This window comes from Chinchilla lanigera, unplaced genomic scaffold, assembly GCF_000276665.1.
Source record: "Chinchilla lanigera isolate Chin_1 unplaced genomic scaffold, ChiLan1.0 scaffold00016, whole genome shotgun sequence".
Classification (NCBI taxonomy): Eukaryota; Metazoa; Chordata; class Mammalia; order Rodentia; family Chinchillidae; genus Chinchilla; species Chinchilla lanigera.
In genome coordinates, this window is record NW_004955417.1 from 31,534,507 (window position 1) to 31,552,590 (window position 18,084).

Consider the following 18,084-nt stretch of genomic DNA (forward strand, 5'->3'; position numbering starts at 1 on the left):
GAGGGAGAGAGGGAGAGAGGGAGAGAGGGAGAGAGGGAGAGAGGGAGAGAGAGATTGTGTCTGGAGGTACAAGATGGAAACATATTGACCAGGCTTACGTCTCTCCCTAAGCTATGAAAGGAAATTGAGATTATACTGTAATTAGCACCACCTGGTCCAGTAAGTTCAGATATGCATCAGATGCCCAGGTGGGAGAGCAGAACATATTGACCCATCCCTTGCCAAAAATGTCTTTTACTTTCTGTATACTTTATACTATACTTTACTACTATACTTTACTTTCTCTTGCTGTGTAACTCATTTCCCTGTTGCATCAAAGTAAACTGATATGGCTTGTATCTAGGTGTACAAAAAAAGCCTCATGTGCTCACAAGCTGGGATTCTCAGACCTGGCTGGATCTAGAGTTTCTGATGCTGCGATTAAATTGTGTGAGGCTGGGATTAAGGGTGTATGATTACTAAATTGATCCACTGATTGGATATACATAGCTCTCTGTGTGGATAGTGGGAAGGCTCATCATGGGTGTGAGAGGCACCAGCCAAAAGGCAGGTAGCTTGGAAGGGATAAAAGAGAAAGAAGCCTGGTGCTGTCGCTGGATGCTTTGCTGCCTTCTGTCTGTCTAACCATGTCATGGACTGCTACTCCACTGCAGTGCCTCTCTGTCATGCACCTTGCCTTAGAGCCAGCCAGCTATGGCCTGAAACTTCTACAAACTGTGAACCAAAATAAACATTTCCTCCTTTAACTTGTGGGTGTTGGGTGTATTGTCTCATCAATGAGAAAAGTAACTAAAACAAATTTTAGTGACAAGTGGTTCTAGAAAAACAGAATTGTAAAGATGAAATTCTTTAATGACTTTAAGGGTTCTTGGATTTGGCTTTGTAATTTGATGAGACCATGGAGCTGGCTTGTGGTTCAGTGGCACAGCACTTGCCCAGCATGTACAAGGTCACAAGACCAATCCCCAGTACAAAATACAATAATAACAATAATGAATAAATGAAAAATTTTAAATTGATGAGACTAAATGACACTCTGGTCTCTCCTGATACTGTGAAGAATAATGATAGTTCTTGATGTGAATGGTTTAATCTAATACACAATATAAATCTATTTGATTATCCTAGTTCACCACTTGTGAAATGTAATGAATTTAGTAACTCCATATATGAAATTTCTAAATACTTTTGGTAGAGTGGGAAATATAATGATCCTGCCTATTTGCTCTTAACATCTCTGGACAAACTAGTGACAGAAAACAATGAGTTCAAAATATTTATAGAAAGTCTAAAGTCTTCTAACTGTGAAGACAAATTAATAAATGAAAATAGGAGCTGAAAGATTCATATGCCAAACTCTGGACACACATAAAATATTTAAGTTTCTAACTGTACTTCTCCCCATCAGCCACAGGGCTGAATTTGCAGACACCCAAACACAGGTCTTCATAACTCAATTGGCTGAAACATAGCGTAAGTTTAATACTCAGCCTCAAAGCTTACATAAAAAGCTATGATAAAATTTTAATTGATAAGTTTTGTACAGGTAGGGATTAACAACACTACTTAATGCTGAACTACATGTATACTAACAAACAACACAGTATAGTCAGTGTCATGTAAATGACGGTTAATGTGCAGTGTCACCTTGATTGGCTTTGAGATGTACCCAGGAGATTGGTGGTGTACACTTGTGGGTGTGTCTGCATGGGACATGGAGGTGTGACCTTCGTTTCTCTAGCTGGGCACTTACCCTCTCTGGTACTGTTCCCCTGCTCTGCTCTTATGCCAGTAAGAGCTAAAAAGCTTTGCTCTGCCGCGTGCTTCATGTTGCTGTTTTGGGGCCATACACCATGAACGCAACCCTCCAGACGTGAGCTTCCCGCTGTGTAGTTGTGGATATCAGGTACCGTGTCTCCACAGTGACAAAGCTCACTAATCAACTTAGCCAGTAAAGTGAAGTTTGATGTTTCTTTTCCGGCATGATATTGACACTGATATTGTAAGAAGTACTTTATTTCTCAATACTTTCAAAGTTATAAGTCACCTGCAATCATGTGAAGAAGTAACCTTCATTTATTCACTCACCTTCTCCAATACTTATTGCTTTTCCAGATTTGCAAGTCTATGTGAAACACTACCATGGATTTTGCCCAATGCAGACTCACTCCTAGGTGAGCACCACAGAGCCCCCATGTTAGGAAACTTAGGGGTTTCAGTGTGAAGAGCCAATCCTTAGATCCCTTCCACTTTCACCGCATCTCTTTCCAGAGATAAAATTCTTTCTTTCCATTTGGATCCAGTTTTCTTTTCTGGAACTCATGCTGGGACTTTTGTATTGCCATGACCTTGACAAATGTGAGGAACACGCCCACTTCCATTTGAATACATGCTTCCTGTTCTTTTGGGCATCTACCTAGGAATGGGAGTGTTGAGTGGTATAGTAAATCTATATTCAACTTTTTGAGGAAATGCCAAAATATTTCACATAAAGGCTCCAGCATGTGTAAGGGTTCCATTTCTCTGCACCCTTACCAACACTTGCTACTTTAAATTGTAAAGGGGAACCTCACTGTGGTTGCAGTTTGCATTTCCTTCATGGTTGAGATGTTAAACATGTTTGTGCTTTCATGTGGGAAGGATTGGTGTGTTCATTTCACTTTCTGACTTTCTGGTATTTATCTCAGTTGCCACTTCTCATTACAAATATTCACTGAGATGAAGGACCTTGGTCATTCAGTTAAGAGCCTCCATATGTTTTTGGCATAGGACTAATTGTTTATGTGTTATTCAGTTCATGGCTGGTTGGCCCCCAAACAGCAACATCACAAAATATGTGCAGAGCAAAGCTTTTTAGTTCTTACTGGCATAAACGCAGAGCAGGGGAACAGGACCAGAGAGGAAAGGGTAAGTGACCAGATAAAGAAATGAAGATCATGACTCCATTTTTGCTGATTGTACTGTGTAGTACAGTGCTGTAGCTTTATGTTTGGTTATACATTACGGTACTGTATGTAAGAGATAGGCAAATAAAATCAAAGTCATAGAGTTGTTTTCTTTGACAATTTTCTTGTTCTGAATATATGTCCAATCTACACTATATACAATTCCTCATTTAGTGACCTACTCATTGGTCATTAAGTGAAGAGTGCTGGTAGCCTATTGTAGTTTAGGCATTCACTAAGCATGTTGAGCAAATAATCACAGCATTTATGAAAAGACTTCAAAATATATATGATTTTTATAATGTCTGATACTGGTGAAAAATAAGCTACATTTTTTAGCTATTGAGACAAAAAACCACCTCATATAAGATTGCTCTTATAAGAGCAATTAATAAGAGGCTTTTTTTGTCTCAAAATCTAAAACATATATGGTTTGCCTGTTCTGACGTAGGATTGATTCTGAGCATGGTCTGATGAGGCCTGTTGATCACATAGAATACAGGCAGCACAGCTGTGCTAAAGGGGCAGAGCAATTTATCAGTGCACTCTTTGAATTGAGCTCACTTCTGAACTACGTTTCCCATAGTACCTCAGGTGGCAATAAAACTGATTTATTTTAAGTTACATAAATTCTCAGATATAAACAAACTCTTTAGAAGTGATGTTACCAGATGTTCGGGGGGAACCTGGTGGTGGCAGAGCCCAAGGTCACAGCTATTCTTGGCAGCAGTGGAGTGGGCACTTGGGCACCTTTAGGCACCATCTCAGTGCTCTTCTTCTCCAGCTTTTTCTTCATGTATCTCTTATAGGTGTCCACATAGCATGGGCTATGAGCTTCCCATTCAGAAGTTCCTCACACTGTACAGTAGCCAGATGGACACGCACTGTAAATTCATTGTGCTGCTCTTCTCTGAGGAGTGGGGCCAGTGTGTGGACTTGCTCAAGCGCTTTGAGGTGAGTGAGCCCTGCAAGATGCCCCACGTGCCATGGCAGATCCAGCTCACTACCCTGGGAAATCTTACACCTTCAAGCACCATTTTTCTGCTGTGATATGCAGGAAAGGCTCCAATCATCCATCAAGTATTTTGGTGATAAGTATAAGTGTGGGAAAAGATTGTGGCTAGGTGCCTAGATTTTAGGAATTGCAGTTATTGTAACAGAACAATATCCTAAAACTGTTGGAAGCACTGTTCAAGAAACTGATAAACAGGTGTAAAACTGGTACTTCCAAAGAGCAAGTTCTTGCATTACCAGAAGTAGAAGCAGCATTAGCAGAGTTTTCTGGAGTCAGGAGTGCTGTGTTACGTGCAGTAGAAACTCATATGTACATCCAACAGATGGCTCTGGAGCTTGCTGGTTGAGGTATCAAAGTTCATATTGTTGCTGATGCCACCCCATCAAGAAACTTGATGGACAAGATGTTTGTTCTTGAGCATCTTGCTCAAACTTGGATTATAGTTACCATGAATGAAGCTGTTGTGCTATAGCTGGTTGCTGACAAAGACCACCCAAAATTCAAGGAAATTCAGAACCTAAATAAGGCAAGTGCTCCAAAGTTGGGTCTGCTTTCCAATGCAAAGCATACATGAAGGACCAGTATCCAGCCACCATCAGGTGACAGGACTGTGTGCCCAGGCAAATTCTTATGTCTACTAGAATTAAAATGTCAAATCAAAAATGGTTCCTTTTTGAGGCTGTTAGTAACACTTAACTAGCTAGATCATTTGCATACCAGCATTTAGTTACCACTGTGCGAGGCTTCAGGTGCTCCTTACCTTCTTTCAGAACCAGTGTCCAGTAGTCCCCCCAGTAGCTGATCCATCGCTCTCCACCGCCCCACCAAAACCACAGTGCAAATTTGCAACAGGAAAGAAAAGGAACCAAAACTTTCAAGGCCTTGCGTTTTTTCTTAAAAGTACTTTAAAAAGGAATATTTGTATTTTTGTTTACATTTTATATTTTTGTACATGTTGTTAGGGGTCAGCCAGTTTTGATGATCACAGGTGACCAGACCAGCCTTCAGAGCATTCTCTGTCCCACTTCCAACATTACTTGGGCTGTGACCATGTTCATGATAATCTCAAAGGAGAGAAAAACCTTGCAAAGAAAAGCAAAAACAACAGCAAAAAACACAATCTTATTCCGAGCATTCCAGTAACTTTATTTGTGTATGTATTTAGCTGTACTATAAGTAGCTGTTTTGTATGAGATGGTTAAAAAGGCCAAAGATAAAAGTTTCTTTTTTCCTTTTTTTTGTGTATGAAGTTGCTACTTATTTATATTTTTTTTGACCTGTTTGATGTATGTGTGAAATAATGTTATCCAACAAAAAAACAGAATTTTATTTTGCTGAGTTGTTCTAAAAGATAGAGGGGCAACCCCTCCCCTCCAGCCCCATTCTTCTACCTCGTGAAATTTCTAGGAGTCCAGCATTGCAGGACATGTAGAGCTATCCCTTCTAAGGTAAAAGATAAGGTACTGTGTCTAGTTCTACCTACAGTGAAAAAGAGGCACAATGCCTGCTGGGCATTTGGATTCCTTACTTAGGTGTTTTACTCCGGCCCATTTACTGAATGACTTGGAAAACTGCTTATTTTGAGTGGGCCTAGAATAAGAAAATGCTCTGCAAAAGATCCAGGCTGCTGTGCAGACAGTGCTGCCACTGGGGCCATATGATCCAGCAGAATCAATGGTACTTGAGGTGTTGGTGGCCGGTAGAGATGCTCTTTGGAGTCTCTGGCAGGCTCTCACATGTGAATTTCAGTGGAGACTTTTAGGATTTCGAAGCAAGGTTCTGCCATCAGGTGCAGACAACTTTCCCTTTAAAGAAAAAAAAAAAAACAGTACTTGGCCTGCTCCTGGGCCTTAATGGAAACAAAAAACTTGACCATGGGACACCAGGTTACCATGTGACCTGAGTTGCCTATCATAAGCTGGGTATTATCTAATCCACTGCATAATAAGGTTGGACATACACAGCAACAGTTCATCCTTAAATGGAAATGGTATATACATAATTGAGCCAGAGCAGGTCCAGAGGGTACAAGCAAGTTACAGGAAGAAGTTGCCCAGATGCCAGTGGCTCATTCTCCTGCCCTATTGCTTTTCATTTCCCAGGATGCACCTATGGCCTCATAATGTGTACCATATGATCAGCTGTCAGAGGAAGACTAGGCTAGGGTCTGGTTTACAGGTGGTTCTCCTCTTTATGCTGGCACTACCCCCAAGTAGACAGTGTACCATAACAGCCCCTTTTGTGGACATTTCTGGACAGTGGTTAAGGGAAATCTTCACAGTGTCCATAACTCTGAGAAAAGCACATGATAGTATATTTTCCCTGGAAGGAGAAATGACCAGATATATGATTTTATATAATTCATGGGCTGTAGCCAATGGTCTGGTCTGAAAGTCAGAACCTTGGAACAAATATGACCTGAAAATTGGTTTCAAAGATATTTGGGCATGTGGCCCACCAGAAAGTATATTCCATAAATACTTTCCATGTGGGGAAAGGATGTAAAAATATTTGTATGCAAAAGAAACGCTCACCAGAAAGTGACTTCAGCAGAAGAGAACTTTAACAATCAGTGGATAAGAGTACCTGTTCTGTCAATAGTGCTCAACCTCTTTTTTGTCCACTCTGTCATTGACCAATGGGCTCATGAACAGAGTGGCCATGGTGGCGGGGATGGTTATGCACAGGCTCAGCCACATGGACGCTTACTCACCAAGGATGATGTGGCCACTTCACTGCTTAGTGCCCAACATGCCAGGAGCAGAGACCAACTCTGAGTCCCTGGTATGGCACCATTCTCCAGGGTGATTAACCTGTGACATGGTGGCAGATCAGTTATATTGTACCACTTCCATCATGAAAAGGTCAATGCTTTGCCCTTACTGCTATAGACACATATTATGGATATGGATTTACCTTCCCTGCATATAATGCTTCTGCCAAAACTACCATCTTTGGAATTACAGAATGCTTTATTTACCATTATAGAATTCCACACAGCATTGTCTCTGATCAAGGAACTCATTTTATGACCAAAGAAGTGAGATAATAGGCTCATACTCAAGGAATTCACTGGTCTTACCATATTCCTCACTATCCAGAAGTGGCTGGATTGATCAAAAGATAGAATGGTCTTTTGAAGACACTAGTACTGTGCTACCTAGGTGGCATTAGCTTGCAGGGCTGGGGCAAGATTCTTCAAAAGGCTGTATATGTCTCAAGCCAGCATCTATTATAAGACATTTTCTTTTCCATAGTCAGTATTCATGGATTCAGGAATCAAGGGATGGAAATGGAAATAATATCACTCATCATTAGCCCCAGTGATCCACTATGAAAATTTTTGCTTCTAGTTCCCAAGCAGGAGGGAAAGGCTTGTACCAGGCAACACAGCAATGATACCGTTGAACTGGAAGGTAAGACTCCCCCCTCTGGTCATTTTGATCTCCTCATACTTTCGAGTAAACAATCTCAAAAAGAAGTTAGAGTGTTGGCAAGGGTGATTAACCCAGATCATCGGGGTGGAAATTGGACAATTACTTCACAATGGAGGGAAGGAAGAATATGCTTGGAATGCAGGAGATCTCTTAGGGCATCTCCTAGTGTTACCATGCCCTGTTGTTAAAACTTAAGACTGGGTTCAGCATGCCCATCTCTTACTTTTCTACTGTAAATTTGAACTTAATATGATAGTAGTCCATTGTGCATCTCCGTACAGTTCCCGGAGGGATATAGGAAGCAATCTATGTGTTTACCCCACTTGGAATGATGAACAGCAAGTAGTGTGCATGTGTGCAAATGTGTCAAATGGGAATCGGACCCACCTTTATGCTTCAGCTAACTGGTTTATTTATGTTTATCCAAGCAGAAGAGAGGGTCTAATAGACCCATACCACCCCATGATTTGTTGAAGAAGGTTTTCTTTTGATTTTTCTGGTAGAAGCAGCTCAGTTCAGTACAATGACACATGGAAAACTAGATTGGAAAGTTTTGAAGATCAAAAATGAATTATCAGATTAATCATCAGATTACATATGCATGGCTAATGATGAGCTTTTCACAGCTGAACCCTCTAGTAATCATCCAACTTCTGTGTTTTTTGGTGTCCAAAAGAGGCCTGAGTAGGATTATAACACGGGAGGTGGAGAAACCAAATGAAAGTTATATATCAAGGCCATTTTAACAGGTATGCAGCAAGGGATGCCCAAACTTGTGAACTAAAGGAAACTCAGGGCTATTAGTCAAGGCTTTGATAAAAACCTTGTTGCTTTTCAGCTCAGTTTAAAGGGGAACTCCATAAATACAGAAATTGGACTCCGAGTCTACAGAAGTCCAGATTGTTATCAGGTATTGTGTAATTGGTCAGTCAGCTCAAGACATTAGGAAAAACCTTCAGAAATGCCAACAGGGCCCACAAACTTAGGCGAATCACTTCACTGGTGTAGTTTATTTGGTCTTTAATAACAGTGATAAAATAGAGGACAGACAAGAGTTGAATAAGTGAGAGAGCAATAGCTGAATAGAGGAGGAGTCATGTCAGAGAGTCTGGGAGAAGATCAACCCAAAATACAGGTAATTACAAGAAAGTAAGGGACATTCTTATGCAAAAAAATCAATTTGAAATAAGAGACTTGTAGATCAATCAAAACATATGCATAGGAGTTGAAAAGAGTCCAAGCAGCCCAAAACAACTATTCAGAGCCACTGCCTGCACACAACACAGTAACTGCCATTTAGAGAAGCTCCCACATAGCTGGTGGGGTCCAAGTTGCATGGCACAGAGGACAGACATTGGATATATAGCCCCTTGCTTCATTGTTCCATGTCTAAACAGAGCACATCAGAGCCTGCAACATTTTTGCCAGCATACACAAGGAGAGACTGACCAGGGGGCTGCTCCCTCTCCCAACCCAGCCATGCATTGTCAGACCCTGAGCAGATAAACAAGCAAATGTTGTTACTCTTCAATATTGGACCCTAAGCCTACATGAGTCACTACTGGGAGCCTGCAGTTTATCACAAGAAAACTCAGATATTTAATCAACAGCAGGAACACTGCTCTGGTTTGAGTCTGTACTCAGAACCTTTTGCTCTATTATTGGTACATTTTTTTATTTTTCACCTTTTCTTGCTTTTAACAATCACTTCTTGACCTTTTGGCTAAGATCAAGTGCTTTTGGCAGAGGTTGTAATTTAACCACACATTATCTTTTTCCTCCCATTTCAATATCATTTTGTTTATATGTTTGAATAGCCCCCCTTTTATTCTCCTTCTCTTTTATTTTTTCACTTTCTCTCAACTAGTTCTATTACTTTTTTCATATTTTCTTTTATCTAGCTTTTTCCTCACTCCCTATTACCTAACATTCTTTTAGGAGGTTGGCTTTGTTGCTGTTACCATTAATTCCCTTTACTCCTTAAGTGGACATCCTATTCAATATTACCTCATTGCTCACATCTACCACAGCTTTTTATTCATAATCTATCTTTTTTGCTCTTTTTTCTTCATACTTTCATACCTGTATCATTTACCTTTATGAATCAATAGATAGTTAACTGCATCTTACTATGGCTGAATACTGCTTTATTTTGAAAAGGGGTTAATTGCTCTGTTGAAAGGATAGCTACTCTATATAATTTTGTGATTTGTCTTAGATTCTGTTAAATAGCTATAAATCTTGTACCTATGGTTAAAGATTACAAAGTATTATGGTTTTTCATTTTTTAGTTTGTTTTTGATACTGTAGTTATTAGTGATTTTACTAAGGTAGCCAAGGTGATACAGCTGATGTGATCATTTGATCCTCCTTGAATGCCAATACCTAGACTGTCTGGGGGCAATAAGAAATACTACAGCCATGCATGGTGGTGCATGCCTGTAATTCCTGCACTTAGAGGCTGAGGCAGAAGGATCACTGTGAGTTGGAGGTCAGCATGAGTACATGGTGAGTTCAAAGCTGGCCTGAACTACATAGGGAGATCCTGTCTCAAAAAAGCAAAACAAAACCAGACAAAAAATTAATAATACTATACCCAGTACCAAAGAACTGGGTGTTACACCAAACTGGCTGCAACTTCTCACACCTAATACACAGAGGAGGTCTGATTCTGAGACAGACTCAAAGGCCAAAAGCCAGCTAAACCTAGAAGACAGCTTTGAAAAGTAGTCACTACCTAAAGAAGTCTTGATATTACTAATAAAATTAACTACATTAAGCAACTTACAAGACTAACTGTGGAAAACAAATGCAAATAATAATAGAAAATGAAAAAACACAAAATAATGATGTCATCTAAAACACCTAATTCACTCATACAAGTCCGGAGGGCATTGAGGTGGAAGAAATCAAAAACTTCCACCTGAATTTTATGAAATGGAAGCAAGAGAAATAACAAAACAGATGATTAAAAACCCATATGCAAACAGATCAGAAATAATCACATAGGTAACTAAAGAAATGAGGACCATAATAAAGGAACTAAGCAGTGAATCTAAAGTAGATACAGAAAAAACTTGAAGAGCTTAGGGAAATGAGGATGCCCAACATAGGAAAGTATAGGATGCCATAGATACAAACAGAATTTCTTTTGAAAGCATATTCAGCAATCACTCAATGTGAAGACAGAATATAAAGACAGGTCAGTGGTTGGCAATCATCAGGTGAAAACTTTCTTAAAAGTAGTAAGGGACCATGAAAAATTAATCCAACAACTCATGGATGATGCAAAGAAGAATAATATAATTAATTGGGATCAATGAAAAAAATCAGAAGACAACAAAAAGGTTGTAAAAAACCTGTTCAGAGTAGTAATAGTAGGAGAACTTCCCAGCCATGGGAAAAGAATCTCACATAGAGATAAGTGAAGCATATAGAAACCCAATCAGCCAGGATGAGAAAAAAATCACAGCAAGGCACATAATAGTCAAGAGTCCACAAATTCAGTGCAAGAGCAGAATATTAAAATCTCCTAGAGAATAGAAACAAGTTACTTATAAAGGAAAACCCAGCACATGCAGCTGGACCAGCCCAGAGGTGAACCAGCACTGTGTTTTGGCGTACAGAAATGTGGAACACAAGCAGGTGGGTGGGGTCACCATTCTTTTTTATAATCAAAAGACTCAGGGAGAACTCCATAAATAGAATGTCAGCCCCAGCCCACACATTCAGAGGCTAAGATCAACCTGGTAGCCAGCACAAATCCCACTGCAAACTTGGCTGGAGTATACAACACATTTCTGGGATCTAACTTGGGCATAACAAAGAACTGGGGACACCAGAGAAATTTTACTACATTTATTATTGTCTCTGTTCGATTGGTTTTCCTTTTACTGTCAGTTAGGGTCTTTTTTTTTTTTTTGGTTAGCTTAGTTTAGTTTTTAGTTTAGTTGAGTTGAGTTTTGCATGGTTATTTTTGTTTTCTTTTTTCTCTTTTTCTTTTATGACTTAGATATATTACCTTCCTTTTTGTTTTTTTCTACTTGTCTTCTTATTCTCTTTTGTGAACTATCTCAGTTGATTTTATAATACTTTCATGTGAATAAACATTGTCTCTTCTCTTCCTGGTTCACTTCAATAGTCCTCTGTTTTCCGTTCTTTCCCTCCCATGTCTTCCAGTTTCCCATAACTTGGGTGATCATCCTTTGCCCTCCAGCTTTGCTCTTACTATAATGAACCTCATTAATCTCTCTACATTGCCCCATCCTTCTTAATTCTTCCCCTGCAACAAGATTAAATTATTTAAAGAATATTTTAAAAATTATTTAAAATTATTTAAATTATTTAAAGAGAAAATCATTGCATACAAGTTCTTGGTATATGGTGGATTCTGCTGTGTAACTAGAATTTGTTCCTGTGGCTAAAGGTATCAGCTTAATAGTTCAATATAGATATGGAAATATTAGCCAGAGCAATTAGATAAGAAGATGAAAGAAAATGAATATGCATAGAAGAGGAAGAAGTTAAATTATTATTTGCTGTTGACATCACACTGTACATAGAAGAACTCAAACTGCATCAAATGATTTCTAGAATTCTGAGCCAAATATGGCAGCATAGCAGGCTACAAAATCAACCCTGAACATATAATAAATAGTATTTCGGTACATGAATAACAAAGTCTAGAAGAGAAATTGGGGAAACCACTCTTTTTGAAATAGCATCAAGAAAATGAAATGCTTCAGAATCACCCTCACAAAAGAACTGAAACACCTACAGACTGAAAGAGGGATCAAGTGGGGTATCAGAAAATGGAGATATTCATTGCTCTTGAACAGGCAGAACCAGTATATTGAAAATGACCAAAGAAGGAAAACGTGATAACAAATAGATGTCCATTTATAATATAGCATAGGAGCAACACAAGCAGTACTGAATTACAGACAAAGTGGGAGGAAATTAACAATGGTTGTTATATTACATATTGCTATCTTCAAAGTGGCTTCTCAGCAAATAGAGACATGCAAGATGAAAACAAGAGACATGCAAGAAGAAAACAAATAGAGACATGCAAGATGGATCAAATAATTAATCATTAACTGTTCCTTTCACTATGGAATAGAAGTCAGTAGTACAACTATGTTAGCTATCCTATATATATATATAAAATATATATAAATACTATATATATATAAATAATATATATATAAAATATATATATATAAAATTTCCCCTTCTTTCTTTTCTCTTTTCCCTCATCCCAGTTGCTCTTTACTTTTAAGCAGTTTCCCAATTTCTCTTTCTAGACTTTGTTATTCATGTACAATGTCTATCATACCTCTTAATTTTTATTCACACTTTCAGGTTTTTATACTAGTGAGACAATATGTTGCTTACACATGGAGGCTTGCTCTATTTCACTTATGAGTATGGTCTCTAGTTGTGACCATTTACCTATAAAAGCCTCGAGTTTATCTTTCTTTATAGCTGAATAATATTTCATTATATAAAAATACCCCAATTTTTTTAATCCATTCCTCAGTGGATGTACATTTGGGTTGATTCCACAATTTAGCAATTACTAATTGCACTGCTATAAACATGAGTGCACATATATTGCTGTGAGATGATGTTTTCAGTTCTTCTGGGAAAATACCCAGAAGAGGAATGGCTGGATTAAATGGGACCTCTAGACCTAGTTTGCTGAGGAATCTCCAAACTGACTTCCACAGTGGTTTCACCAGTCTGCATTCCCAAGAGCAGTGGAGAAGGGTTCCTATTTCTCCACAGCCTCGCCAGCATTTGTTATTGGTTGATTTCTTAATGCTAGCCATTCTTATTGGGGTAAGATGAAATCTCAATATTGCTTTAATTTGCATTTCTCAAATGACTAATGATGTTGAACATTTTCTCATGTGTTTATTTGCCATTTGTATTTCCTTATCTGAGAAGTGTGTATTCATCTCAGCTGCCCATTTTTGGATTGGGTCTTTGAATTTGGGGGCTGATGTTCTTTAATTCTTTATAAGTTCTAGATAGAAGACCTTTGACTGAGGGACAGTCAGCTAAAATTTTTTCCCAATTTGTGGGTTTCGTTTTTACTCTGCTGCTGATTTCTTTAGATGTGCAGAAACTTTTCAGTAGAATGAGATCCCAGTTGTTGAATCTTTGAAGTATTTCACATGCAGTTTGGTTTTTGCTCATGAACTCTCTGCCTACCCCTATGTCTTCAAGGCTTCTACCTACTTTCTTTTCCAGTAGATTTAGTATTTCTGTTCTAACGTTGAGATCTGTGATCCACTGTGACTTAAGTTTGGTGCATAGTGATAGACTTGGGTCTATTTTCAGTCTTGGGCAGGTGGTAAGCCAATTATTCCAGCACCATTTATTAAAGAGGCTATCGTTCTTCCAGTGAGTTTGTTTGGACCCTTTGTCAAAGATTAGGTGTCTGAGTGTGTTTTTTAGCCAGTACCATGTTGAATTTATTACAGTAGCTTTGTAGTATAATTTCAGGTCAGGCATTGTCATTCCTCCTGACTTGTCTTTTTTGCCCAGGATTGCTTTTGCTATTCTGTGTCTCTTCTGGTTCCAGGTGAATTTACAGAATGTTTTCTCTAGATCTGTGAGGTATGCTAATGGTAGTTTAATGGGAATTGCATTGAATCTGTACAACAATTCTGGTAGTATGGCCATTTTCACAATGTTGGTTCTTCCTATCCATGAGCAAGGAATATTTTTCCATTTACTGAAATCCTCTTTTATCTCTTTTTTCAGAGTACTGTAGTTTTCATTGCATAGATGTTTTACTTCTTTTGTTAGATTGATTCCTAAATATTTCAATTTCTTGGATACTATTGTGAAAGATATGGTTTCCTTAATTTCTTTCTCAGTCTGTTTGTTGTTTGTGTACAAGAACGCTATTGATTTTTGAGGGTTGACTTTGTATCCAGCTACACTGCTGAATTTGTTGATTAATTCAAGGAGTCTCTTTGTGGAGTTTTTGGGGTCTTCCATGTAGTATATCATGTCATATGCAAATAGTGATAATTTCACTTCTTCCTTTTCTATTCTTACTACTTTTATTTCTCTCTCTTGTCTAATTGCCTTGGCTAATGCTTCCAGAACTATTTGAATAGGAGTGGTGACAGTGGACATCCTTATCTTGTTCCTGATTTTAAAATAAAAGCTTTCAGTTTTTGTCCATTTAGTATGATGTTGGCTGTTGGTTTTTCATGGATGGCTTTGATCAGATTGAGGTAAAGTCCATCTATTCCTATTGTTGTAGGGTTTTTATCATGAATGCATGTTGGGCTTTGTCAAAAGCTTTTTCTTGTTGTTCTCTATTCCATTTCTGTGCAGGGGTGACAGGTCCCAAGAATGAGGTACCCTCAGATGAAAAGAAAAGTAAAAGAAACAAGGAAACAAGAGAGACAAAATTCTGGGATCAGGGGGCTTACAACCTCTCAGACTGCAGCCTAGATTACCAATCTCAGTCACCTTTTATTTAGAGAAAACAAAGGAAGTAGGCAGTACAAATGGGCAGATATCAAACATCTTAGCAAGGACAATACAACTCAATTATCATAAGTATGAGACTTGACTTAGTAAGCAATCATGTTATCATTTTTTGGGCATGTCTTAGTAAAGCAGTTATTGTTGACCTCACAGCTTTCCACAAGGATACAGGTTTTGCAGTCTTATCCTTTCCACCCATGCTTTTGCTAGACTTCCTCCAGAACTAAACAATCACATGGCTTGATCAGGCCTGAGGCAATACATTGAAAGAGTAATTAAAGAATGTCCTTCTCCACATGTAATCCAGTACTCAGGAGGCAGAGTCCAGAGGATCATAAACTCAAGGCCAGTATGGGCTGTATAGTGAAACCTTATCTTAAGAAATGCTAACAAACAATAAACAAATCATTGTGTGTCTTCAGTGCTTTCTCTAACTAAAGAATGTCCTTTTCCACATTTTCTGCATCTACTGTGATGATCATGTGGTTTTTGTCTTTGGATCTATTGATATGGTATATAACATTTATTGATTTGTGAATATTGAACCATCCCTGCATTCCTGTAAAGAATCTAACTTGGTCATGGTGGATGATTTTCTTTATGATTTGTTGTATTCCAGTAGCTAGTGTTTTATTGAGTATCTTTGCATCTGTATTCATTCGAGAGGCTGGTCTCTAGTTCTTTTTCTTAGTTGGGTTTTTCTCTGGTTTTGGTATCAGTATGATACTTGCCTCCAGAAATGAGTTAGGGAGAATTGCTTCCTTTTCAATTTCAGTGAAGAGTTTGAGGAGTGTTGGTATTAAATCTGCTCTGAATTTCTTCTAAAATTCTGCTGTGAATCCATCAGGGCCTGGATTTTTCATTGTCAGTAGGTTTTTTAATGATGTTTTCAATCTCATTAATTGATATTGGGTTGTTCAGGATTTTATATCTTCTTGATTCAACTTTGGTAGTTCGTACATATCTAGGAATCTGACCATTTCTTCTAGGTTGTCTATCTTATCAGAGTAAAGATTTTCAAAGTAGTTTTTAATGATCTTTTGAATTTCTGTAGGATCTGTAGTAATTTCGTCCTTTTCATTCCTTATTGCATGAATTTGAGTTCTTTCCTTTCTTTGTTTGATAAGTTTATTTATTCTTTCAAAGAACCAACTCTTTATTTCATTTATTTTTTGTAGGGTTTTCTTCATCTCAATTGCATTAATTTCTGCCCTGATCTTTATAATCTCCTCCCTTCTTTGGGCTTTGGGCTTGACTTGTTCTTCTTTTTCTAAAAGTTTGAGGTGCAGCATTATGTTATTTATTTGTTCTCTTTCTGTTTTCCTTATGTGTGAGTTCACCACTATAAATTTCTCCCTGAGGACTGCTTTCACTGCATCCCACAGATTCTGGTAAGTTGTATTTACATTTTCATTTGTTTGTAGGTATTTTTTAATTTCTTCTTTAATTTCTTGTTTGTTCAGGAGGTTATTATTTAATTTCCAAGTGTTTATGGAGTTTTTGGAGTTCCTTTTGTCATTAATTTCCAATTTCATTACACTGTGGTCAGATAATATGCATGGGATAATTTCAGTTCTTTTGCATTTAGGTAGGTATGCTCTATGGTCTAGTATGTGGTCTATTTTAGAGAAAGTCCCATGTGCAGCTGAGAAGAATGTGTATTCTGATGTGGTGGGGTGGAACACTCTGTATACATCTACTAAGCCCATTTGTTCACAGATTTGGTTCAGCTCTGTTATTTTTTTGCTGATTCTTTGTCTAGTTTACATATCTCTTCAAGTCAAAAGGGTGTTTAGGTCCCATATTACAGTAGTGTTATTTATTATATGAGTTTTCATGTCTGTCAAGATTTGTGTTATATAGTTTGGTGCTCCGATACTTGGTGAATACATGTTTACAATTGTTATCTCTTCCTCTTGCAGTTTTCCCCTAACAAATATGTAGTGACCTTCTTTATCTATTTCAATTGTTCTCAATTTGACATTTACATTGTCTGCAAACACAATAACTACACCTGCGTATTTCTGGGTTCCTGTTGCATGGAGAATTGTTTTCTATCCTTTGACTTTCAGTCTATGGATTTCCTTTTGAGTAAATGTATTTCCTGTACACAGCGCATCATTGGATTTTGTTTCTTAATCCACTCTACCAGTCTGTTTCCTTTGACTGGTGAATTGAAGCCATTTCCATTAATTGTTATAACTGATATGTATTGGCTTATCATTGCCATGTTATTTACTTGCTGTTGGTTTCCTCCTTTTTTGCCTGTTTAATTGCTTACTCTGCTTGAGGGTTCCTTTCTATTGTTGTAGACTATAAAGAGTCTGAGAGAATTATCACTCTTATGCTTGTAAAAGCCTAGGTAATTGTTTATGCCACTAGGTAATTTGAACCCAGATTGTAGGGATGAAAAAGGGGTATACTTCATTCCCCCTAAGTTTCAGGCAGGTCTCTACTGCCCTGCCATTTGGGGGGGGGGTATAACACTCTTCATTTATATTTTCTCATCTCAGCAGATATGTGAAAAGAGCTTACAAGAATTCCAAATTATTGGCTAACAAAATAACTGCCTCTTTCAGCTCATCCCTTATCGATGGTTCTGTTGCATAAATGTTAGACAGAATAACTATCAAAGGCTTTGGACAGAAGTGAAGTGGAAATGACCAAAAGATTGGATCTTGGAATCTCAAAACACAGCAACTTCTTTATGTGCAGGTAATACAGAATTAATTAGTTGATCACAGTGGAGAATGTATACATAATCATCAAAACCAAGGCATTGTTAGTTTTTCCAGCCTTCTCTGTCGGAAAACATAGATAACATTAAGCTGAAGGAAGAACTTGTTTTGATTCAAGGATAGCACACCTGGCTTTGTCTCACAAATGTAAGGGTCTAGTTCCTTGGACATTTAAGATTCCAAAGAGGATTTTAATAACAGCTAATATCTCAGAATATTTCTGTCTGTGTATCACACTGTTCTTAACTGTGGGCACTAGTATATCCCTGGAGACAGTTTTGTGGGTTTGGAAAGTGACATTTTTCTATCTCTCAATTTTTCTTTATTAAACCTTCAGTATATGAAGATATCAAGCCATTTGTATACATAGAGGCCAGGAAACATGTTGTAAATTTTCTGTCAGTGAAACCATTTCCCACTACTGTATTCTCCAT

The 18,084-nt window shown here is 38.0% G+C and overlaps 1 protein-coding gene across 1 annotated transcript; it reads left to right on the plus strand.

The window, feature by feature from the left end:
• The first annotated feature begins 2,113 nt into the window (after positions 1-2,113).
• Positions 2,114-18,073, plus strand: LOC106148221 (isochorismatase domain-containing protein 1-like). Its single transcript, XM_013512865.1, has 5 exons — positions 2,114-2,174; positions 3,755-3,899; positions 7,314-7,376; positions 16,298-16,303; positions 17,492-18,073. The coding sequence occupies exons 1-5, from the start codon at positions 2,143-2,145 to the stop codon at positions 17,573-17,575; spliced, it is 330 nt and encodes a 109-aa protein (XP_013368319.1). The 5' UTR covers positions 2,114-2,142; the 3' UTR covers positions 17,576-18,073.
• The last annotated feature ends 11 nt before the right edge of the window (positions 18,074-18,084 follow it).